The following is a 26,796-nucleotide window of genomic DNA, read 5'->3' as shown; positions in this document are numbered from 1 at the left end:
TCAGACCTCAGACCAATGTACTAGACTTACCAACAATAGCTAAGAGGAACTTAGAGCTGTCGATCTCTGTAACATTTGAGTTGTTACCCCCACAACAGGTGTGATTACCCACGTTCTGATTGTACTGAAGCTGAGGCAACATGGGTAGCTGAAAAGGCACCCCACCACCCCCGAACCCGTTGTAGCCCCCAGCATTGAAACGGTTGTTGATGCTTTTACTTTCTTCCTTCTTTTGTTCTGAGGATGCCGATATTCGCTCAGCTCCAGGGGCCGCAGAGTTCGTCATAGCTACATTTCCTCCTTCAACTGAGGTGAACGTCAGTAATATGTATAATGGGGGTCACTTAAATGAACTAACTCATGGACTATTCACTATACAGGTTCAGTTAAAAATGGCGCCTTGTTTTTTAAATTTATAACAATATTTACGAAGGAGCAACTAATGAATTTTAAAATACTATTTGTTTCATTGTTGTTATTTATTGGATTGAGCAAATTATCATCATTTTGATTTAGTGTTTTCATTTTATTATTATAATTTTCACACACTTTGGAACATAAGTATAACTTGAAGAGATCTTATCATTAGTCTCGAAATCATAGCCATTTGAAAGCAGTGTGTATATTATTCACCCAGTGAATGACATACTAAATTACATACCATTGATATTTATGTCAGGAATGTCAACTCCACCCCAACCTCCGCCGATTGCTTGCGGAGCAGGCGCTGCAGATTCCAGGGTCGGCTTGTTCTCCACGTTTACCATTATTTCAGGTGCCATGATTATGTCTGGCTCGTCTTTCTCTGGAACCATTGCCTCCATCGGCTTTTCCCCATCTTCCTTTTGAAGAAAAGTTTAAGTAAAGAGCATCGAGAGAGATTAAGATTTCCAAGGTTAACCTTCCAAGTACGACATTAATTATCCAAATAACTTACCCCGAATTCAACATTGAAGGCAAAGCCCCTTTTACGTCCAGCATTAGAACTGTCCTCCTCTGTGTCCTCCTCCTCGGACTCACTATCTGCCTCTTCTCTTGCAGACACCTACGCAAACATTATATTACAACCATACGGCAAGTACAGCTTTATTCTTAAAATAAACCGGCCCATTTTCCCAAATTACTTAATCAAATCTACATTTGTAGTCAATCACAAACGTGCTAAAAACCATTAGAACAAACCTGCCAACTTACAACAGCAAAAGCAGACATGAGGAGCTCGTAAACGTTAACCCAGTGAGTTTCAATAATCCGGATATCCCGCTCGAGCTCCTCTCTCTCAACTAGGTCCACCTTGTCCTTCAGTTCCAGATACAGGACTCTAACCTCCTCGTAGTTTACCTTGTACTCTTTGTACATGGCCAGGATCTCTTCTAGTTCCGCTCGAATTAGGATTTCTATGTTGACAGTCAATCTCTCTTCTTGCTGTTAATTAATGGTAAGTCACAGAGATTCATAGAACTTTTTAATGGTGATTTTATGGCTTAATTTATTATAAGCCCATCGATAATACTAATAGGAAGTTGAGAGACAGCATTTGTCAGCAGATCTCACCTTAACAAGCCATTGAAGTAACTTGTACTCTTTAATAGAGATAATATTCAGCTCGATCTGTATAATCTTCTGATGACAGTCGAGATCAAGCTGCGTCCACCGCGTTTTGAGGTTTACTAGCTTTGTGTACAAGGAGAATCTGTTCATCTCCTTCAGTCCTATATCCTCTCCTGAGGGTTCAGAGAAAGCATTCAAATTACATCAACTCTAAAATACTTTACAGCATATCGCAAAATGTGAGAATTGAAGAGGTTGATTGAGAAGAGTAGACATTTCCGAGAGTGGAGACTGGAGACACTGCACATCAGACAAATTTGGAGAAAAATATTACCAGTCTCTAGTACACTTTCAATAGATTCCATGTTGTCCTTCACATGTTCGATAAGCTCGTATACTTCCTCTTTCTGGGTCTGAAATAGACTTTATGTAAGCAAACAATATTAATAATGTGACTTAGGAAATTCTGACCTTGTTCTCTTTTATGTTTTGAACACATTGGTTCAATCTAAAACCTTCTACGACATTCAGAAGTCGTTTTATTAGCGGAGATTCAATGTGGTAAAAAGTGGTAAATAGTGGTTATTCTTTACTAATTTCGAAAATTTTTTAAGTCCAAAATATTGAAAGTGAAAATTTTCAAAAGTTTTATAAAAATTAGTTCATTATACGTGGAATGTAATTGTGAACATTTTTATCAAAATATTTTTTTGAAATATTTTAAAATTGTTTAATTATTTAATTAATTAATTAAATAATTTATTTTTGAAAAAGTTGTTAAAGAAAAAGTTGTTCTTATTTGTTTTCTAGACACACTGCTTTAAACTAGAATCTTCTAGGATATTCAGAACGTGACTTATTTGCGGAAAACCAAAGTGGTAAAAAGGTGGTAGAAAAGTGGTAATTGTGGATTTTCCTGAAGTCTTTTTTTTGGGAACTCTCTTGAATGATTCCTGGGACCTGTCCCGACCATATCCCGTTAAAATCGCTTTGTTGCGAATTTTGTCCGACAAAGGCTTAAATTAGGACGGATTTGACTGTACTATATTGGAAGCTCTAAATTGATTATATAACTTCGGCCTTCATACCCATAGATGTCATTGCTCTACAGATCAAAAACCTAAACACTAACAGAGGCTCAAGAGAAAAGTTTGGATAGGACAAACGCAACGATATTGATACCGTCCGCTTACCCAACGTCACATTGTACGGTACAGCATATCAATGCTATCAAACGTAAATAATGTACGAAGCAGAAGATTAGAAATCTGAATCAGACACTGTGTAGACTGTAGAGCACAACAAGGCCGACCTATACAAAGCTATATTTGACTATGCCACTGAAGAAAGTTGAGACAGCCTCTTATGAGGAACCCTGGTGCGTGAATCGGGATAGAGATGTACTAAATTTGCATCAGCCTATATGGTAGTGGAAGCATTCTTAGAACAGGCAATCAGTTACTTTGAGTGAAATCATTGCAATCATTACACCGTAGGCATTCCGATAATCAAAATTAGTGAAGTGAATGCAGCTGCAAGCATTGATGTAAGACTGTATCGGAGACCAGAAAGATCACTTTTACTACTCTCACTTGTTTACTGGATACTCTCACTACTGAGCTACTGGATAGGTACTGTCAGTTGTCACTACTTTTATTGGTTGTAGTGGGAGATTACTTTTACTACTCTCACTTGTTTACTGGTTACTCTCACTACTGAGCTACTGGATAGGTACTGTCAGTTGTCACTACTTTGATTGGTTGTAGTGGGAGATTACTTTTACTACTCTCACTTGTTTACTGGTTACTCTCACTACTGAGCTACTGGATAGGTACTGTCAGTTGTCACTACTTTTATTGGTTGTAGTGGGAGATTACTTTTACTACTCTCACTTGTTTACTGGATACTCTCACTACTGAGCTACTGGATAGGTACTCTCACTACTTTTACTGGTTGTAGTGGGAGATTACTTTTACTACTCTCACTTGTTTACTGGATACTCTCACTACTGAGCTACTGGATAGGTACTCTCACTACTTTTACTTGTTGTAGTGGGAGATTACTTTTACTACTCTCACTTGTTTACTGGATACTCTTACTACTGAGCTACTGGATAGGTACTCTCACTACTTTTACTGGTTGTAGTGGGAGATTACTTTTACTACTCTCACTTGTTTCCTGGATACTCTCACTACTGAGCTACTGGATAGGTACTCTCACTACTTTTACTGGTTGTAGTGGGAGATTACTTTTACTACTCTCACTTGTTTACTGGATACTCTCACTACTGAGCTACTGGATAGGTACTCTCACTACTTTTACTGGTTGTAGTGGGATATTACTTTTACTACTCTCACTTGTTTACTGGATACTCTCACTACTGAGCTACTGGATAGGTACTCTCACTACTTTTACTGGTTGTAGTGGGAGATTACTTTTACTACTCTCACTTGTTTACTGGATACTCTCACTACTGAGCTACTGGATAGGTACTCTCACTACTTTTACTGGTTGTAGTGGGAGATTACTTTTACTACTCTCACTTGTTTACTGGATACTCTCACTACTGAGCTACTGGATAGGTACTCTCACTACTTTTACTGGTTGTAGTGGGAGATTACTTTTACTACTCTCACTTGTTTACTGGATACTCTCACTACTGAGCTACTGGATAGGTACTCTCACTACTTTTACTGGTTGTAGTGGGAGATTACTTTTACTACTCTCACTTGTTTACTGGTTTACTCTCACTACTGAGCTACTGGATAGGTACTCTCACTACTTTTACTGGTTGTAGTGGGAGATTACTTTTACTACTCTCACTTGTTTACTGGATACTCTCACTACTGAGCTACTGGATAGGTACTCTCACTACTTTTACTGGTTGTAGTGGGAGATTACTTTTACTACTCTCACTTGTTTACTGGATACTCTCACTACTGAGCTACTGGATAGGTACTCTCACTACTTTTACTGGTTGTAGTGGGAGATTACTTTTACAACTCTCACTTGTTTACTGGTTACTCTCACTACTGAGCTACTGGATAGGTACTCTCACTACTTTTACTTGTTGTAGTGGGAGATTACTTTTACTACTCTCACTTGTTTACTGGATACTCTCACTACTGAGCTACTGGATAGGTACTCTTACTACGTTTACTGGTTGTAGTGGGAGATTACTTTTACTACTCTCACTTGTTTACTGGATACTCTCACTACTGAGCTACTCGATAGGTACTCTCACTACTTTTACTGGTTGTAGTGGGAGATTACTTTTACTACTCTCACTTGTTTACTGGTTACTCTCACTACTGAGCTACTAGATAGGTACTCTCACTACTTTTACTGGTTGTAGTGGGAGATTACTTTTACTACTCTCACTTGTTAACTGGTTACTCTCACTACTGAGCTACTGGATAGGTACTCTCACTACTTTTACTGGTTGTAGTGGGAGATTACTTTTACTACTCTCACTTGTTTACTGGATACTCTCACTACTGAGCTACTGGATAGGTACTCTCACTACTTTTACTGGTTGTAGTGGGAGATTACTTTTACTACTCTCACTTGTTTACTGGATACTCTCACTACTGAGCTACTGGATAGGTACTCTCACTACTTTTACTGGTTGTAGTGGGAGATTACTTTTACTACTCTCACTTGTTTACTGGATACTCTCACTACTGAGCTACTGGATAGGTACTCTCACTACTTTTACTGGTTGTAGTGGGAGATTACTTTTACTACTCTCACTTGTTTACTGGATACTCTCACTACTGAGCTACTGGATAGGTACTCTCACTACTTTTACTGGTTGTAGTGGGAGATTACTTTTACTACTCTCACTTGTTTACTGGATACTCTCACTACTGAGCTACTGGATAGGTACTCTCACTACTTTTACTGGTTGTAGTGGGAGATTACTTTTACTACTCTCACTTGTTTACTGGATACTCTCACTACTGAGCTACTGGATAGGTACTCTCACTACTTTTACTGGTTGTAGTGGGAGATTACTTTTACTACTCTCACTTGTTTACTGGATACTCTCACTACTGAGCTACTGGATAGGTACTCTCACTACTTTTACTGGTTGTAGTGGGAGATTACTTTTACTACTCTCACTTGTTTACTGGATACTCTCACTACTGAGCTACTGGATAGGTACTCTCACTACTTTTACTGGTTTTAGTGGGAGATTACTTTTACTACTCTCACTTGTTTACTGGATACTCTCACTACTGAGCTACTGGATAGGTACTCTCACTACTTTTACTGGTTGTAGTGGGAGATTACTTTTACTACTCTCACTTGTTTACTGGATACTCTCACTACTGAGCTACTGGATAGGTACTCTCACTACTTTTACTGGTTATAGTGGGAGATTACTTTTACTACTCTCACTTGTTTACTGGATACTCTCACTACTGAGCTACTGGATAGGTACTCTCACTACTTTTACTGGTTGTAGTGGGAGATTACTTTTACTACTCTCACTTGTTTACTGGATACTCTCACTACTGAGCTACTGGATAGGTACTCTCACTACTTTTACTGGTTGTAGTGGGAGATTACTTTTACTACTCTCACTTGTTTACTGGATACTCTCACTACTGAGCTACTGGATAGGTACTCTCACTACTTTTACTGGTTGTAGTGGGAGATTACTTTTACTACTCTCACTTGTTTACTGGATACTCTCACTACTGAGCTACTCGATAGGTACTCTCACTACTTTTACTGGTTGTAGTGGGAGATTACTTTTACTACTCTCACTTGTTTACTGGATACTCTCACTACTGAGCTACTGGATAGGTACTCTCACTACTTTTACTGGTTGTAGTGGGAGATTACTTTTACTACTCTCACTTGTTAACTGGATACTCTCACTACTGAGCTACTGGATAGGTACTCTCACTACTTTTACTGGTTGTAGTGGGAGATTACTTTTACTACTCTCACTTGTTAACTGGTTACTCTCACTACTGAGCTACTGGATAGGTACTGTCACTACTTTTACTGGTTGTAGTGGGAGATTACTTTTACTACTCTCACTTGTTTACTGGATACTCTCACTACTGAGCTACTGGATAGGTACTCTCACTACTTTTACTGGTTGTAGTGGGAGATTACTTTTACTACTCTCACTTATTTACTGGTTACTCTCACTACTGAGCTACTAGATAGGTACTCTCACTACTTTAACTGGTTGTAGTGGGAGATTACTTTTACTACTCTCACTTGTTTACTGGATACTCTCACTACTGAGCTACTGGATAGGTACTCTCACTACTTTTATTGGTTGTAGTGGGAGATTACTTTTACTACTCTCACTTGTTTACTGGATACTCTCACTACTGAGCTACTGGATAGGTACTCTCACTACTTTTACTTGTTGTAGTGGGAGATTACTTTTACTACTCTCACTTGTTTACTGGATACTCTCACTACTGAGCTACTGGATAGGTACTCTCACTACTTTTACTTGTTGTAGTGGGAGATTACTTTTACTACTCTCACTTGTTTACTGGATACTCTCACTACTGAGCTACTGGATAGGTACTCTCACTACTTTTACTGGTTGTAGTGGGAGATTACTTTTACTACTCTCACTTGTTTACTGGATACTCTCACTACTGAGCTACTGGATAGGTACTCTCACTACTTTTACTGGTTTTAGTGGGAGATTACTTTTACTACTCTCACTTGTTTACTGGTTACTCTCACTACTGAGCTACTGGATAGGTACTCTCACTACTTTTACTGGTTATAGTGGGAGATTACTTTTACTACTCTCACTTGTTTACTGGATACTCTCACTACTGAGCTACTGGATAGGTACTGTCACTACTTTTACTGGTTGTAGTGGGAGATTACTTTTACTACTCTCACTTGTTTACTGGTTACTCTCACTACTGAGCTACTGGATAGGTACTCTCACTACTTTTACTGGTTATAGTGGGAGATTACTTTTACTACTCTCACTTGTTTACTGGATACTCTCACTACTGAGCTACTGGATAGGTACTCTCACTACTTTTACTTGTTGTAGTGGGAGATTACTTTTACTACTCTCACTTGTTTACTGGATACTCTCACTACTGAGCTACTGGATAGGTACTCTCACTACGTTTACTGGTTGTAGTGGGAGATTACTTTTACTACTCTCACTTGTTTACTGGATACTCTCACTACTGAGCTACTGGATAGGTACTGTCACTACTTTTACTTGTTGTAGTGGGAGATTACTTTTACTACTCTCACTTGTTTACTGGTTACTCTCACTACTGAGCTACTAGATAGGTACTCTCACTACTTTTACTGGTTGTAGTGGGAGATTACTTTTACTACTCTCACTTGTTTACTGGTTACTCTCACTACTGAGCTACTGGATAGGTACTCTCACTACTTTTACTGGTTGTAGTGGGAGATTACTTTTACTACTCTCACTTGTTAACTGGTTACTCTCACTACTGAGCTACTGGATAGGTACTGTCACTACTTTTACTGGTTTTAGTGGGAGATTACTTTTACTACTCTCACTTGTTTACTGGATACTCTCACTACTGAGCTACTGGATAGGTACTCTCACTACTTTTACTGGTTGTAGTGGGAGATTACTTTTACTACTCTCACTTGTTTACTGGATACTCTCACTACTGAGCTACTAGATAGGTACTCTCACTACTTTTACTGGTTGTAGTGGGAGATTACTTTTACTACTCTCACTTGTTTACTGGATACTCTCACTACTGAGCTACTGGATAGGTACTCTCACTACTTTTACTGGTTGTAGTGGGAGATTACTTTTACTACTCTCACTTGTTTACTGGATACTCTCACTACTGAGCTACTGGATAGGTACTCTCACTACTTTTACTTGTTGTAGTGGGAGATTACTTTTACTACTCTCACTTGTTTACTGGATACTCTCACTACTGAGCTACTGGATAGGTACTCTCACTACTTTTACTTGTTGTAGTGGGAGATTACTTTTACTACTCTCACTTGTTTACTGGATACTCTCACTACTGAGCTACTGGATAGGTACTCTCACTACTTTTACTGGTTGTAGTGGGAGATTACTTTTACTACTCTCACTTGTTTACTGGATACTCTCACTACTGAGCTACTGGATAGGTACTCTCACTACTTTTACTGGTTTTAGTGGGAGATTACTTTTACTACTCTCACTTGTTTACTGGTTACTCTCACTACTGAGCTACTGGATAGGTACTCTCACTACTTTTACTGGTTATAGTGGGAGATTACTTTTACTACTCTCACTTGTTTACTGGATACTCTCACTACTGAGCTACTGGATAGGTACTCTCACTACTTTTACTGGTTGTAGTGGGAGATTACTTTTACTACTCTCACTTGTTTACTGGTTACTCTCACTACTGAGCTACTGGATAGGTACTGTCACTACTTTTACTTGTTGTAGTGGGAGATTACTTTTACTACTCTCACTTGTTAACTGGATACTCTTACTACTGAGCTACTGGATAGGTACTCTCACTACTTTTACTGGTTGTAGTGGGAGATTACTTTTACTACTCTCACTTGTTTACTGGATACTCTCACTACTGAGCTACTGGATAGGTACTCTCACTACTTTTACTGGTTGTAGTGGGAGATTACTTTTACTACTCTCACTTGTTTACTGGATACTCTCACTACTGAGCTACTGGATAGGTACTCTCACTACTTTTACTGGTTGTAGTGGGAGATTACTTTTACTACTCTCACTTGTTTACTGGATACTCTCACTACTGAGCTACTGGATAGGTACTCTCACTACTTTTACTGGTTGTAGTGGGAGATTACTTTTACAACTCTCACTTGTTTACTGGTTACTCTCACTACTGAGCTAATGGATAGGTACTCTCACTACTTTTACTGGTTGTAGTGGGAGATTACTTTTACTACTCTCACTTGTTTACTGGATACTCTCACTACTGAGCTACTGGATAGGTACTCTCACTACTTTTAATGGTTGTAGTGGGAGATTACTTTTACTACTCTCACTTGTTTACTGGATACTCTTACTACTGAGCTACTGGATAGGTACTGTCACTACTTGATAGGTACTCTCACTACTTTTACTGGTTGTAGTGGGAGATTACTTTTACTACTCTCACTTGTTTACTGGTTACTCTCACTACTGAGCTACTGGATAGGTACTCTCACTACTTTTACTGGTTGTAGTGGGAGATTACTTTTACTACTCTCACTTGTTTACTGGATACTCTTACTACTGAGCTACTGGATAGGTACTCTCACTACTTTTACTGGTTGTAGTGGGAGATTACTTTTACTACTCTCACTTGTTTACTGGATACTCTTACTACTGAGCTACTGGATAGGTACTCTCACTACATTTACTGGTTGTAGTGGGAGATTACTTTTACTACTCTCACTTGTTTACTGGTTACTCTCACTACTGAGCTACTGGATAGGTACTCTCACTACTTTTACTGGTTGTAGTGGGAGATTACTTTTACTACTCTCACTTGTTTACTGGATACTCTTACTACTGAGCTACTGGATAGGTACTCTCACTACTTTTACTGGTTGTAGTGGGAGATTACTTTTACTACTCTCACTTGTTTACTGGATACTCTCACTACTGAGCTACTAAATAGGTACTCTCACTACTTTTACTTGTTGTAGTGGGAGATTACTTTTACAACTCTCACTTGTTTACTGGATACTCTCACTCCTGAGCTACTGGATAGGTACTGTCACTACTTTTACTTGTTGTAGTGGGAGATTACTTTTACTACTCTCACTTGTTAACTGGTTACTCTCACTACTGAGCTACTGGATAGGTACTCTCACTACTTTTACTGGTTGTAGTGGGAGATTACTTTTACTACTCTCACTTGTTTACTGGATACTCTCACTACTGAGCTACTGGATAGGTACTCTCACTTCTTTTACTGGTTGTAGTGGGAGATTACTTTTACTACTCTCACTTGTTTACTGGATACTCTCACTACTGAGCTACTGGATAGGTACTCTCACTACTTTTACTGGTTGTAGTGGGAGATTACTTTTACTACTCTCACTTGTTTACTGGATACTCTCACTACTGAGCTACTAAATAGGTACTCTCACTACTTTTACTGGTTGTAGTGGGAGATTACTTTTACTACTCTTTGGAGGAGCAAATTAATCAAAAATGTATTATTATTTATTATTGACGGATCCAATTTACTCACGATAAGTAGATCAACACTCTCTTCATCCTGAATAACCACGATCTGCTTCAATATGACCTCCTGGTCAGTGAGCCACGACAGTGCCTTGTCAACTGCTACCTCAAACTCTGCTAGCTGACTTATCGTGATTTGTAGTTCCTCTTTTCTCTCCTCAATCTTCTTAGTCATCTGATGGTGAGTCACGTGTTAACTTAACAATCGTGAAAGTTCGGGATCTATCGAAAAAAATTTTAATAGTTAAGTTAAATCTTCAAGAAAAGGTTTAACTTTAAATTCTAGTGCACGGGCCAGTAGTTACCTTTGAAATTACAGCTTCAATCTTGATAAATAGAGCAGAATATTTGACATCCTCCATAGCCACATCTATCCTCAGGGTTACAAGTATCTTTACCTTCTCACTGATTTGGTACTCGTACGACTGTGGAGGGGTAAAATCAACATAAGAACATCACATAGCAGCAGATAAATTAAACTTACAGACTTACAGAGAGTTTGCGCGTCAAAAATTGACCATCTTCTAATTGTACTTAGTTTTAATATGTAGCTACATACCTCGAGGTGTGAAGCTATATATAGCTACAAACCGTGAGGAGTGAAGTTAAATATAGCTACAAATCGCGAGGAGTAAAGCTATACATATTACATATCTACATACCTTGAGGAGTGAAGCTATATACATATCGACATACCTTGAGGAGTGAAGCTATACATATCTACATACCTTGAGGAGTGAAGCTATACATATCTACATACCTTGAGGAGATAGAGCTGTTCCTCGTAGACCAGGGTGATGCTCTCCTCTATACTGAGGCTAACCATCTTGTAGAAGTTCACTGCCCACTGGTACACCTCTTGAAGCTTTATATCGTTCAGCCTGGACAGGGATCGGACTTACGGTATAATATCAAACTTATCACTTTACGTTAAATTCATCTTTGAAGGAGTCAGGAATATAATGAAGTCTAGAGTTTTCAATGATAAAATATCGTTGACAGACAAGTCCAATTAGTTAATTAAGTAATTAGGATACGATCAGATGGCAGAGTATAAAGTGTTCTATATCACATACGCAAGTTGGTTGAGTGCTGCATCCACGGTGGCTCCAAGTTTCTCGAAGTTCCTTCTAAGCTTTTCCCAGTTTATTTTCACTTGATCCGCCATTTTCTGAATAGCCTCTGAATGCTTCTGTAGAGATTTAGAGTCATGAATTGTAAAAGCATAACAATAAACTCTTTTAGCGGTAACCCTTCTATTGTCAATCAAGTAAACACCATAAAAACAATAAAAACAATACAAATTATGTAAAAACCTCCTCTTCAATCCTAAGAATTTGTTTTTGAGCTGAGTTCAAGGTCACAGTAACATGAATCTCCCGTTCCTCTAACTGTACCAGACCAGCTTTAATCTCTACTTTAAACTGTGTCAATTCAATCTTGCCCTCCGGAATTATTGTGGACTGCGTTTTCACGAATCTCTGCCTGAAATAATAAATATCCCTGATAACGACATTGTAACAACCCGGGTTCTTTAGCAGATTTGACCCGGGTTCTTCAGGAAAGTTGAGTTAGGTCCCAAGCGGAGCACGATTTGTGTCACCCAATATCTTCTAGTTCTACCAAAACTACATACAAATTTAAGTCTTAAATTGAAGTCTTACTGTGTATGAATCCATTTGTTGAGAGTAGATAAAGCTTCTGATATATTCTTCAAATTACAGTTCTCTTCTTCTAGCTTATACTGGGCCTGAAAATCATCCAATCAGCTTCAAGCAAAAATATTTAATAAGATTTAAAATAATATTCATGCTTTCCATTATTCCGCATAACATTATTATTTTGAACCTATGCCATCAATTGAGCCTGTTTCGGGTTGGTTATAATATTGTCCGTCAAGGTCCGTCAGATCAAACTAGACAACTAGCAATAACATTAAATATTGTGCACTGGGGCGGTCCGTCAAGTGGGTGTGACCTGTCACCTGAAGGTTATACTTATAATATAGGATGCAATTTTTCGACTGAGATTTCTTCGAGAATACACAAAAATACAATTAAACGCCATGGGTGATTTCCAAGCTTAAGAAATGTGCTATCCGGTGCTATAGTTCCACAACAACCTGTCAGTGTACACAATTTCAACCAAAACTACCAGTCTCAGTATTCTTGGTAGATCTTGGTTGTTCTGATCGAGTAAAACGAGCCATGGTCTAGGCCATGGTCTAGGCCATGGTCTAGGCCATGGCAGCAGAACAGCTTCAGGGTTATTACCGCCTTGCCATCATAGTCCTCCTTGAAGAACCCTCCACCGTGCTGCTGTTGAGACTGGCCAAATTGTTGAGTTTGACCCAGTTGAACCTGGCCTAGTTGCTGATTCTGATTCATCTGGGTCTGGCCAAGTTGAGTCTGGCCCTGTTGAACCTGGCCTAGTTGCTGATTCTGATTCATCTGGGTCTGGCCAAGTTGAGTCTGGCCCTGTTGAACCTGGCCTAGTTGCTGATTCTGATTCATCTGGGTCTGGCCAAGTTGAGTCTGGCCCTGTTGAACCTGGCCTAGTTGCTGATTCTGATTCATCTGGGTCTGGCCAAGTTGAGTCTGGCCCTGTTGAACCTGGCCTAGTTGCTGATTCTGATTCATCTGTGTCTGGCCAAGTTGAGTCTGACCCTGTTTTTTTGTATTAGTAAATTCCCTTGCTATTGCAGTATTATTTCGTGGCGTACAATATATTTCTCAGAAATTGGTACCAAGATGAAGAACCCCATGAATAGATCACGTTACAACGGGAGTGTACGTTTTAATAAATTGTAAATCGCTCTTAGAGTAAAATCATATCAGAGCCGGAATTTGTGTTGGACCCGCGGTATTCGTGTCATCTAATCTCTGTTCATCATCAAAGTACCGAATCTGACCAATTTTGGAGGAAAACTGTATTGCTCAACTTGAAATACTGCACTGAAGGAATCTACTATAAAATGGTTTCAAGGGATCTCATTTTAATGACTATTGAGCGTAGGAAGAGGTCATGAGCTGTATACTGAATCATTGACTCTTCAACTTCTGTCTCTCATATATTTTATAATTCTGATGACCTAATATGACAAAATTTACTTACCAAATGTTGGCGAATACTTGAATCCGAGTCCATGATGGTACCCAGGGCGGATCCTCAATTCAGATTTAATTCCCGCATTATTCGCTAAAACTAAGATACATTTTATAGGGAATGAGTGACCTACATTCGTCACTATGCAATATTGCAATGGATATGTTTATATAGTGTTTATTTAAAATTAACGATAAAAACTAGAAGTGTAGTTAGAGGCCCTTTGATAGACGGCCCTTGTTTGATCAGCTCGGTTCGTCCAAAAATCTTGGTCTGTTTAAAAAAAGGGCTACTAAGGTAGTTTAAATTAAACTAGACGGATTTTCATTTTGAACAGAAACCCAAATATTCTGATAATGAGAGAGGAAATTACGACTGAACTAAAAGATGACAACTAAAAGCATTACTACACAGGTATTGACCGTCAAAACACAAGATTTGTTTTCGGCGCATAAACATATCACGACATTACCACACTAAGCGACAGCTATTCAGCCTATAAGATACAAGGTACAATATTGTACATTATGCAAGCCCTTTATTACTGACCCTTTTGGAGGGAGCTACAAAAATTCTAGGAGACTTTTATCACACGTGATGTGTCTAAACCATTAGATAAACAGCATACGAATTTTAGTATAAACTTATAAACGATAATTTTCTGATCAACAATTTTGCGTATATTTACCCTAGAACTCTAGGAGTAGAAAGAACCATTGCTCTATTTTTGTGGCCAGTTTTTTTCCTAAAATACCATCTATGCTTTAAAGCTTTAAGACGAAATAAAAGTTCCATTTTCGGTAATTGAGACATCTACCCGCTTTTTGCTGCGTTACCTAATCCAATGATATATTAGATTATGCATCATACAATTCTGATTTCAGTAAGTACCCAATCTCCACTCCAGGTCAAAGTTGCATTGAGTTACATTCTCACCATTTCAGGTATAAAGTTTTATGTCCAATGTGAAGATAAATAATAAAATTATACCACGTATTCGATTTATGTATAATCCGAATCTATATTAACTGCAGTAAGCATCGAGTAACCGTGGGTGCCATGGCAGCCGCTGTCCACACATTATTCGATTGTGTTAGAACTGTGTGAAATGATGAACGACCTATCATACCTAGACGTGTCTGCTTATTTTTGATCAGGCGCACTGTTTTGCTGATTTTATTCCAGCTTATAGTTATAGCACGGTCTCTTATGCAGCGCGTTATTTGAAGTTAAATATTTCATCCCTAAAACAGAGTTATACAAGGGAACTATTTTAACCTGCAACTGCAAGCCAAATATCTTATTTTAAAATGACCCTAAAACATTAAATTTCCATTTCCAGACTATGAGTATGAGACTTCCTGGTATTCAACTGTCCGGAATCCGGATGATAATGTATTACTATTAGTATTAGCAGCAAGTTTAAGTAAAACTAAAAGCGGGTTATCCAGGGAAAAGCGTACTTGCCCGGAAAATGCAGCGTTTATTATAAACCAGATTATAAACGATATGCTAGGGTTTTAGAGCCCAGAAGTCGCAGGGGAAGAGGCTAATATAATTCAGATAATGATGCACATCGCAATTCCCAAGGGAAACGCGGAGTTCAACTAAAGTGTAGACCATTTACAAAAAATTGGAAAACGCAGGTCCAAAAATTTAATATTTTGAAGGAATCATTTTGGAATTGAAATATAACGTTAATGAAACTGTAAGCGTGGTTATTCATGATAGAAACGCAGTTACCATTGTAGGTTTATAACCTACCAGGACGCGCGCCGAGTTGGACTCGTCGATATATGGAACAAGATATTTTACGAGTATCACCCGTTAAAGTTACCAGGGATAATGAGATATGTGAAACAACTTAGTGCTAATAGTACTAATGACTTACTGGGCGGCGCTCAGCCTAACATTCCGCCGAATCTCTATTCGGCGTTTATGAACATTAATTTTTAAGGAGACACACCACTGTTTGAACGGGTAATACTCGTAAAATATTTGTTTAACTCGGCGCGTGTCTTGGTAAGTTGTATAGACCTACAAACCAATCTCTGAAGATTGCAGGTTTATAACTTACTTGAAGAGTAAGATAAGAGGTAAAAAACGTGTATCACTATCACTAACTTACTGACGCGCGCGCTCCGACTTGCTTCGCCTTCACGATCCTCATTACATCACAGTTTAAAACATTGTGCGGGTATCACCCGTTTATCGGGAGGCAGACAGTGTTGCCCATGGAAACGCGTGTGACAGTTGTCATTCCGCCGAATCTGATCGGTTAAATTGTCACCTAAACTTAAACCAACTTCAGCAGAGCGCATAGTGATGTTCTCTTTACAGTTTGCAAACACAACATTTTAGCTTGACTGGTATGTCTTCTTTACTGCAAAATTTACATCCACTGATTTACACCTTCCAATTTAATTGAAGCAAATAAAATTCGTGATTTTTGCATAACTCGGGGAAATAATTTATTCAATATTTCTCAGTTTTATTACAAAAAAAGCAGTTTAACTTTAAAGAAAAACGTGTCGATCGAATTTTAAAAATTATTGGTATATATTCCGCACCACGTATTAAATGGTAATTAAAATACAAAATTGTATGTTATTTAAAGATATACTAGCCCTACACTGCGCTATAACTATTTACAAGTCAGAAAAAATACTCAAAAATAACATTCACCGCTTATAATTAAACTCCATAGAGAAAATTCTCGAACGGTTTGTCAAATTAAAATAATATTCTAACGTTTAAATCCGTTCAAAAATTCGTCAAATTGAAGAGGTCAAAATAAACCCAGCATTAACAATAACATTGTCAGTCATAATACATCATATCAAGCTTTTACGTAAACCGCATAATATAACAACAGTTTTAATTTAGATCTAAAGACCAGTGTCTTATGTTAAACTTCATAAATATAAGTCTTTGACATCTGGTCATCGTCATCATCGCGAACTATTATTAGTCGAATTTTAATATAATTTCAAAAAATCTACGTACAGTTAATTAGGTCCGGTTTACAGTTTACACAGTTAAAAAGTGTCCTACAAAAAGTTGGTGAGCTGGAGGCGCGGGAGTGATGGTGAGATGAAGGTGTTGCCAAGGTGTTGTCAAGGTGATCACCACATTTGTCATGGCAACTATCGCTCGTCTCTCAGGCTATCGCTCGCTCACGCACTACACTCCTATGCTACCTGAAAACTGTTCACGGGACGTTAGAAAATCCAGATAAAAATAAAAACCAGCCTGGATTTTCAGAGGTAACGCTGCGAGAGGAAAGCAAGAATTTGGCGCTTTAGTAGCACAATATTGTTCTCATTTGGATAGTTTCAGCGTCACACATTATTTCACACAGTTTTGTAGTAATCACTGCAGTTATAGCTTTATAGCTTTATAGGTTACAGTTTTACTTGTCTCGTCAAAATTCAGAAGAACTTACTACTTAGGTAGAGCGACAAAGTTTGTGTCTTAGATTTCTATAACTGTTTGACGAAATCGGAATGTACATATATAATAAGCAACAACTATTTCAAGATGTTTGTGGTAGAAATATAATATTTTTTGGCGTTGAAACGACGAAGTATTGCACGTGCAGGTTTTTACTGAGTTTGTAAAGCCAAATAATGATGTTTTCAACTATTCATACAATGTAAATGCGATTTGTGTGATTTCTAACGTTTTAAAATCGGTCTACTTTTGGCTGAATTTCAATTTTAAAATTTCTTGAATTCAGACATACAATCCATACAGATGGACCTTGGCGAAATCGGAAAAAATGCTTACAGTGATAACAAAAATGATTAAAAATGTGTTCGAATAATAATCAGATATTATAAAACGCACACAACACAGAAATCATCATAACATGCAGAGACTGGGTCATGAGATAAAGAGCAGATCATGCTGAAATAACTTAATAACTTATAAGTTATAAGTTATTTATAAGTTAAATTATCTAAGATAAGAGAAAGTGGAGGGTAGAGTCACACATCTCACTCGCATATTATAAAGGTAGAATGCATCACCCTCTCTTGGAGGCACAGAGAGGGCGCTCAAGCAAAAAGCCAATCTCAGCGGCACACACGTGATCAGGTTGAGGTTTAGTGAGGTTTGCAGTGAGGTTTGCAGTGAAGTTTAGTGAGGTTTTCAGTGAGGTTTGGTGCGATGTTTTGTGAGTGTCCGGTGAAATGTGATAGCTGTTATCTTTGGTTAGATATTCTGCCGGAAAGTGGTGTAACTGTGAGCGGTAGTGCTATTGATTAAAAACATTGTAGCAATCAAGCTGCTCTGAACAAGTCGGTAGATGCTTCATGGTCAATAAACTGTCAAATCTTCACAGAAAATGGGTACCGATAATACTGTGTCTGTGTGTTTAGTCACTAGATACTGTCACGTGGTAAGCTTGGCACACTGCCAGTGTGTGTTTAGTCACTAGATACTGTCACGTGGTAAGCTTGGCACACTGCCAGTGTGTGTTTAGACATTAGATACTGTCACGTGGTAAGCTTGGCACACTGCCAGTGTGTGTTTAGACATTAGATACTGTCACGTGGTAAGCTTGGCACACTGCCAGTGTGTGTTTAGTCACTAGATACTGTCACGTGGCAAGCTTGGCACACTGCCAGTGTGTGTTTAGTCACTAGATACTGTCACGTGGCAAGCTTGGCACACTGCCAGTGTGTGTTTAGTCACTAGATACTGTCACGTGGCAAGCTTGGCACACTGCCAGTGTGTGTTTAGACACTAGATACTGTCACGTGGAAGCTTGGCACACTGCCAGTGTGTGTTTAGACACTAGATACTGTCACGTGGCAAGCTTGGCACACTGCCAGTGTGTGTTTAGTCACTAGATACTGTCACGTGGCAAGCTTGGCACACTGCCAGTGTGTGTTTAGTCACTAGATACTGTCACGTGGCAAGCTTGGCACACTGCCAGTGTGTGTTTAGTCACTAGATACTGTCACGTGGCAAGCTTGGCACACTGCCAGTGTGTGTTTAGTCACTAGATACTGTCACGTGGCAAGCTTGGCACACTGCCAGCCATAGTCGACCAGTCTGTCCATGAACCACTTATACTGGAGTTTGAATTTCGCAACGATTTTGATTCTTGAACATGTCGTTTTGAGCTTGAGGAATTGCTTGTCCTCGTCCTAATTTTGTCCCTGTTTTTGCCATTTTTACGAGATTTGGGTTGTTTCGCAGAATTTCAGTTTGTCACACTCAGCGGAGCGGTGAGAGAGTTACAGCGCAAGCTATTACTTCTGTTTATAGTCCTGTCATAACGTCTGTCTGTCTCATTATTGAGACTTGTCTCAATGTCTCTAGTTTTCTCCAGTCTAGTTGTCTCTGTCTCCGGGTAGGATGCAGTCTGGTGACTGCTGCTGGCAATGGAAATAGTCAGTCCGTTTAATTCCTGTATTTGTCGTCTCTTGTCGCGGTAGAACTGTCGAGTAAACTGAACAATCCTGATCTGGCACTAAAATAAAAACGTGTCTGTCAGTATAATTATCATAAGATTTGTCACATAAATGTGTCTTAATCCGTCATAATTTGTCGGCATATGTGCGTGTGCCGTAGCAGCAATAGCAAAATAGCCACCAGGTGCTCACAAATAGAAATAATCATAGTCAGTTTAATGGTCCAGATAATCCATTTAAGAATTGTTTTCAACAAAGTGGGCCAGAATTAACTTAACGAGAAATGAGAATGCAAAGACCTGCATGAAGCAGTCTTAATATACGCTAGGAAACATTCCAATGTAACGTTAAATCTGGCCAACTTCATACTTTGACAAACCAATATTCAATTCAAGAATCGGAATCAATCATACACAAATATTTGAGGTACTAAATTGTTAAACCTCAAATCATACATGCAGCTTTATGAAAAGAGAAGAGGGTAAATCTCTTACCTTTTTAAAGGATATCTCTAAATTGCTGAAACCATCCTTCAGTTCAGATACGCTAGTCTTAAGTTGGTTTATCTCGGTATGTCCTAATTCCTTGATAAACCTGAAAAAGTTAATAGTTATTTGTTAGTAATTAGTAGTAATTAGTTATTAATAGTTATTTGTTAGTAATACGTAGTACTTAGTTATTGTCGCCTCGTTTACACCTGCAGAATAGCTTAGTAAATTCAATCAAGATTAACAAGATTCACTAGACTGTTCGAACAGAATATCAAAATCGGTGGGTGAAAAGGTACCTGTCAGATATAAGAAGGATACTATCCCGAACCCCTCTGTGTGTCTCGATATCTTGTTTAGTCTTCCGATGCCATTCGATAAGTTCATCAAGTTTACCATCAGAACCAACCAGACGGCATTTCTCGTCCACAGCTTTTCTTTGTTTATGTAACCATGCCAACATGCCCTCTAATGAATCCTGACAAAATAAACGGACTTATTGAGCGATAAAAGACTGATAATACAAGGATAATTTGTGCTTTGACACTTCAAGAATTTCAATTTGCCAAATTAACGATCAATGACCAAGCTAAGCTTTTGGACCATATTTTAGAACGTATAAAAAGAAATTAAGAGCCGGCCCTTCACAGTTCACACCCCTGCAACAAGAAGTTCCCCAAAACTTACCCTAAATAGTTTGAGCTGAAGCTGGGACTTGTCGACGTGGCAATGTTTAGAATGCGCCTCACTGCACGTGTTATCAAAGTGCATCTGCAGATCAAGGATCTTGCCGATAGTAGGCAGGACCACCTCTCCATGCTGGTATATCAGCAGAAGTCCTATCTTGTTGGTTGCTAGGAGTTGAGCGTGCAGGGTCTGCAGTTCAGATATTATTGCCTCATTGTCGTGAGCTCCTCCCGTGTCGGTCTGGGTTTTCGTTATCTTATCAGAGCATGTGTTCAGCCAGTGATGTTGCGCCTGGATTAGTTTATCGAACTTCTCCATGCGATCTGATAGATCTTCTAACCTCACTTTCCGTTCCCTCACATGACACTAGAGGAAGACAATAAGTTAGACTATGTGATTATAGAATGGTTCGAAATAGACAAATAATAAAATCACCAGAGATTGTGGTTTAAAAAATTGTAGAACACTGGAAAATAAAATTCTAGAATTAAATAACTGATAAAGAGAGGGGCGTGGACGATTAACACGGTGGGATTTCATTGTTCGGGGCAGACTTGCTAAGTACCACATCATTAGAGTATAATGATAGCCTTGATGTTAGTTTTACAGGCTTGAAGCCAACAAATATGGCTTGGCTCAGAGACAACTGACAAAATTCATAACGGTATAACTCTAGTTATCTTAGACATCATCAGAACAGTGCTGTTCTGGCATTGTGACAAAGACATATTAGACAAACTGATCAAAGGAGAATACAGGTGCAACTTGTCCAAACTCTAAGCATGCAAGCGTGAGATGAATGGATTCCAATCAAGTCTGAATGGCTGAAGCTACACGCAATGCATCAGGAGATACGATGTAAATACAATGTACATTGTACAATTACATGATCATTCGTGAGAAATAAGCCTGATCACACTGGTAATGTGTCATCTCAGAGTGTAACGAGTGTGATCAACAAGGAGCACTGATTGTTGGAACTGCGGACCACAGACTTTCAATCCTGCACTGCCATTCAACCACCGACGATGCCATTCAATCACCGTCGACGGTATTCAATCACTTTTATTATGCAGGAACGTTGTTGATAAGCATAGCCAACGACACAAAAATAGCAGTAAGAAGGAACAGACGATGAAATTTAAACTACGGAAGATGTGAAACTCGAATTCAATGCATGATGAGTAAATGAATTATGATTTTCTAAACAATTTAGTAAAACAGCATGATCGTTCCGTCCACTGATCGATCAGGCTGCGGGCAGAAGAGAAACACTACAGTCAGGAAATGAGAGGACAACAAACTGATTTCACTGAATGAGCAGTTCACAATGAATAGTATCGATAAAACAAGAACCCGATCTCGATTCTCGGAAAACTGTGCTGAAAGTCGACAAATTCCACCTGGTATACACATAAAGGACCCTATATTTAGAACTGAGGAGAGGTTAAACCACTATGATTGCGGATAATTAGTTTGTGAGCATGAGTCACAGGATCAGGGGGCACCTGACATCTGAGCAGAATCAAGTTACACGCAATAGGACCACGGAGAACAATGATGTAGATTCAAACTACCTCTAAAGAGAATATCATCAAGCTGTGTGTTATACCAAACTTAAACCTGGATATTATAATTATTCAGCAGAACTGGGATAAATATTGGCATATTTAATTCGATATTGTTCGTGACGATCAGGTCATAGCACACACACACTTTTAAACCAATCAAATGCCTGGACAACAAAATCACATACTGACAAATACTTCTACATGTGGTGGGACACTAAAATTAGCACACAAAGTCAGCACCAGGAACTCTAGCCGAGTTGAAACCCAATCTCTCTCCGCGCCTGAACGAAGGCTGCATAAACCGGGATCAGCTACAAAGAAGCAAAGAGAACACGGTCGTTAGCCCGGTAGAGATAGAGAGATAGAGAGAGAGAGAGAGCAATTAACAACTACAAAACTAAAACTGCTTACAAAGTCACACCACATGGTGTTACTTATTACATATGGTGTGAGAAAGGTATTGTTCAAGGGACCTCTTAAGCTTAATAACATGACTAATAATATTCCTTACATTTACAAATTTGTTGTAATTGTTAGTGATAATTATAACTGGAGCATCATGGAATTATTGAGAGTGTTCTAAAATCAGCCGTTGCCATAGAAAGAAATAATGGCCACGAAGTTTGACACTGAAAGATATAACCGAGAGCTAAAGTATAGGATGAAAGTCATAGTCAATAAATCTTAATTTTAGGAAGCACGAGCCATCAGAATGAGAGTAAACACATTTTAGAAGTGAGGAGACTTGAATAAAACTGAAACAATTCCATATTCACACGCCTGATAATATTCAACTCTCAACTCCTTCATTCTTTCATTTGTCGATCAAAGTTGAACTTAATACGGGCGATCTTTGACGTAAACATATCATGCAAAAATTCAATAAACTCAAGGTGGCAGCAATGAGCCTGATATACATAGTCTGGTTTTAGAGCTGCACGAGAGGAGAGAAAGAGAGAGAGAGAGAGAGCTACAAGGTGTAAGAGAAGCAACAAGGTGCGTGTCAGTGCTGCATCAGGCCCATAAACGGATTGAGTACCGTCTACTAGCGGGCCATAATTAATTAGTTTAACTGGACATACGTTTAGAATGGGACCGCTACAACCTCTTATCTCACCGTCTCTTCAACAAACGTATTAGGAAATTTTTGATTACACTCATTATGCGTGGAGCGAAGCATATTGAAAGTTGCAGTTCCTGCAGTGAAGCGACGGTGAAGGCTGCTGATTATGTTCTATAAAGCAGCTAATCTATATTACTATTAATGGTGCAGCAGACAAACACTGAGCGACAACAACCGGTCAACCGGGGAAAACAACTGAGTACAGCTGCAGTGTTGAATCTCCCTTATAGAGCAATAGAACATTGAGATCGAGCCTGGTATCTCCTTATATGGACTAACTAGCCTGCTTTTACTTTTAGTGCCTGAAGTTTCGATAATTTGCCTATAAGCAGAATAATGTGATAAATATTGTCCTCCTAACACCTAGATTCTAATGGGAAGTGTCACTCCGAATAGGGTAATACTCCACTTAGCACATAGCGAGGATATAGCGGTACCACTACTGGCATAATCAGGAGATGCACGGGTCTCAGAGGTGATCAGCAGTACCTTGCACCTGTTATATTGGGGCTGATCAGGCTAGACACTTGTCAAATACTGAGCTCCTCATCCAGCTCTAGTGTAGTGCCCATCCAGCATTATATTGTGGATTATAGCCCCGCTCTAATGGAGCTGCTAACACACTATAGTAGTCCAGAGAGAGCAGTAGTCAAACAGAACAGTAGTCGAGAACTATTAGTCCTCTTTACGGTGAACATGTTAATCTTGAAGCAAGATGAGTCACAAGTCGCACTATTCATCACTATAATATATCGGGCACTGACGGTGACATTGTCACCGGGTGACAACGAACAAAAGATTTGCACAGCCGTAACGATCACAATGAACTATTAAAATTACTATCGTACGCTGCATCAATACTACTCAAAGAGGCCCTAGACGACTGCAGTAAATAATCATTACTAACAAATATTCAACAGTAATCTAATGTAGAGATCGAAGGGGTGAGCCTGTAAAACTTAGAGCCAGACCGTGATCATCGGAAGGAACTGAAATCAGACCGCAACAATAAAAACAGGATTACTATTAAATATCTGGGTTTTGGAGGTGGCCGGATGTAGATCTGAAGATAAATAATCGTAAATCGGAACAGAAAATATGAACCTGCATTTGATGATGCTCTAGTAGGCATAACAACGATTCCCGAATCGAACCACTACGCGGAATGCAGAAGCCACTACCGTAGTACCGAGTACAGATATCATGTTATTAACGGAGTGTAGTACAGCACGGACATTCGCACAATAGTGAGTAATGACCAGGAGCAACAAACGACCAGGAGGCAGGAGCAACCAATGATCAGAGGGTGTTGCAAGCCATTCATTCCACCTGTTCCCTGATAGTTGACTCTCCATCAGCAATTACCAAATCAGTGTTTGATTTGAGGCCGCCAGGAACAGCATTTGAACGGCTTCTGTTGACAAATACGTGGTAAATGAGGCACCAAACAGTGCGATTACCGTTCTCTAATTACGTATCTTACTTGAATTCAAACAATATCAAAACATCACAATCTCGATTACTCCCACTCAAACTGTACACACAGCGTACAGGGGAGCTAATCACAAAGGATGTGAAAATGTGACACCTAGCTGATAGCTCCATGCCAAGTCTGATGTGTACAGGAAAATGTACTGTTTAAGAAGTGACACTCAACTGGCAAATAGTGGTGACTTTTATTCAAGGAGTCCGGAAGTTAAGTGGACAAGTTGTGGTGTATTGATGTCTTTTAATCTAGTTAAGGAGGGGCTGATACTGGATAATGGCTGGCAACCGGAGCTGCCTCACACTACTGTTCTCTGTCACGTGTCAGAAATCTAAGGTGATATGGATATCCTATTGTTTAGGGGGTGAAAACCTAAAACTTTCTCGGGGTTAGGACAGAATGGTTCGCAGGGTTCTGGTTGATGGGTTAAGTATCAGGATAAATCATAAAAGGCGTGGTTCAGTGATTCAGAGTTCTAGAAACTAGCCAGTCAATTAAAGGAAAAATAAGAAATGAGCTGAAATACGAGATTAAGATAGAGATAAGATCAAAAGGACAGTTACGGTACTAAATGAAAGAATGAAACTAAGAGACCCTCAGGGTGAGTTTCAATCCCCTGAGGGCCCCAACTTATAAAACTAGGATAAGTTTCATTTGTTACCGTTATCTCTAATTACTCCTATTTATAGTGTAGTCGAGCACACTGTAGATAACGAACCATGAATCGGTAAAAAGAATGCCATGTAATATAATAACCATTATGAGATATATTAATTATGATTGATCATTCTTACCTCAAGGTGTTTCCAAGTGGTGTTCATAGCGGCAATGTAGGTGACATTATCATCGATCTGAGGACAAGACCTCGCCAGACAAGTACCATGAGTTTTCAGGAAGTCATCAGTGACCCCGGCGTTGTAGAGGTTCTTGTAGCCCTCCTCGTTCAGGTTCTTCAACCGTTCCCGATTATTGTTCAGGTCCACTTCAAGCTGTTTAACAGCGTTCAGCTGTCGGAGCAGCTGCTTGCTTGTACCACCAAGTTGGACATCTTTCTCCACCTTGACTTGTTCAGCAAGGAGCCAGGCAAGGAGCTTGTCCATCCTGTAGACATGAGTCTCCAGAGGAGCCATGACCTGGTCGATCCTCTGCTTCTCCAGGACGATCTCCGCCAGGAGACGTTCCCAGTTGTTGTGGAGATCGATCAGATGTTTCTCAATGTTGGGGATAGTGTCCTTGCGGGGCATCTCACTGGCGGGTAACTGTCCTGCCTTTACACATCTCAGTACTCTTCTGCCATCTTCAAACGTCTGGTGAACGTACTGCTGGTTCGCTTCTATCTCCTTCAAGAACGCTATGTCCTGTTAGATGGAGAGAGTGGGTTGGTGAATTGCGAATATTATGAAAGAAAACGCACATTTTAAGTATTTTATCTACAGTAGATTTAGTTTCGGCAAGAAAGTGTCAAGGCAAGGCATCGACAAAAAACATCGACACCTTCATACTTTGGCACTACCCCAATCTTTTGAACATTCCGAAAACTATTTTCACTGTTTTGATCCAAGTTCTTACCTGCACGAAGTCTCCATTGGGCTTGTGTTTGATTCTGTAGTGAGTCTCAACCAGCCACTCAACAGTAAGAACGAGTTTGAACTCCAATCTGTAGACCTCCTTGAGGATCTCAATAAACTGGTAGTGTCTCTTCATACAGAGACCGTAAACTTCCTCCCACAGATTAGCTGAGAATCAGTACTTTTAGTAGATATAAAGGGATCGTGGGAGGGGTTATTAATTAATCTACTATCTCTCAAGAGATTAAGATATCAATCATGATGTTATCACAAATGGTGACAGTCATTAATTTGGGCAATTAATATTTTAAAAGTTTCCGACAGGACTAAGAATCTAACCTAATTTGTCCCTGATGAGGTTCAATTTAGCCTTCTTCTTGGGATCAGCCACCGCCTTGATGATGTTGGCGGAGATCTCCCAGATTCTGTTGAACTCGATCTGTTTAGCCTCGTACTCGGTTAGTAGATCACTGAAAGAAGTATGTTTACTAATTTACAGATTTTAGTTGTAGACGGATTGAAAGTACGAAGATTTTGTACTCTCAAGAGTATTAGATCATATTAGCTCGATACG

At 39.2% G+C, this 26,796-nt stretch overlaps 1 protein-coding gene across 1 annotated transcript in view; it reads right to left on the bottom strand.

The window, feature by feature from the left end:
- The window catches only part of LOC134824018 (uncharacterized), a 146,360-nt gene that overhangs the window by 34,841 nt on the left and 84,723 nt on the right, over nucleotides 1-26,796 (bottom strand). Inside the window, exons 37-54 of the mRNA XM_063835711.1 lie at nucleotides 26,562-26,692; nucleotides 26,224-26,390; nucleotides 25,449-26,012; nucleotides 20,475-20,840; nucleotides 20,087-20,265; nucleotides 19,794-19,893; nucleotides 12,436-12,521; nucleotides 12,088-12,256; nucleotides 11,848-11,963; nucleotides 11,532-11,652; nucleotides 11,077-11,196; nucleotides 10,779-10,946; nucleotides 1,886-1,964; nucleotides 1,555-1,724; nucleotides 1,183-1,425; nucleotides 938-1,045; nucleotides 662-842; nucleotides 31-306 (exon numbers count right to left, since the gene is read on the bottom strand). Coding sequence (XP_063691781.1) covers nucleotides 31-306; nucleotides 662-842; nucleotides 938-1,045; nucleotides 1,183-1,425; nucleotides 1,555-1,724; nucleotides 1,886-1,964; nucleotides 10,779-10,946; nucleotides 11,077-11,196; nucleotides 11,532-11,652; nucleotides 11,848-11,963; nucleotides 12,088-12,256; nucleotides 12,436-12,521; nucleotides 19,794-19,893; nucleotides 20,087-20,265; nucleotides 20,475-20,840; nucleotides 25,449-26,012; nucleotides 26,224-26,390; nucleotides 26,562-26,692 — 3,344 coding nt within the window. The remainder of the gene's footprint in view (nucleotides 1-30; nucleotides 307-661; nucleotides 843-937; nucleotides 1,046-1,182; nucleotides 1,426-1,554; nucleotides 1,725-1,885; nucleotides 1,965-10,778; nucleotides 10,947-11,076; nucleotides 11,197-11,531; nucleotides 11,653-11,847; nucleotides 11,964-12,087; nucleotides 12,257-12,435; nucleotides 12,522-19,793; nucleotides 19,894-20,086; nucleotides 20,266-20,474; nucleotides 20,841-25,448; nucleotides 26,013-26,223; nucleotides 26,391-26,561; nucleotides 26,693-26,796) is intronic.

The sequence above is a fragment of the Bolinopsis microptera genome, chromosome 1 (genome assembly GCF_026151205.1).
Source record: "Bolinopsis microptera isolate Bmic1 chromosome 1, MBARI_Bmic_1.0, whole genome shotgun sequence".
Classification (NCBI taxonomy): domain Eukaryota; kingdom Metazoa; phylum Ctenophora; class Tentaculata; order Lobata; family Bolinopsidae; genus Bolinopsis; species Bolinopsis microptera.
Note: the sequence above shows the minus strand (reverse complement) of the source record. Positions and strands in the feature narration are given on the sequence as shown.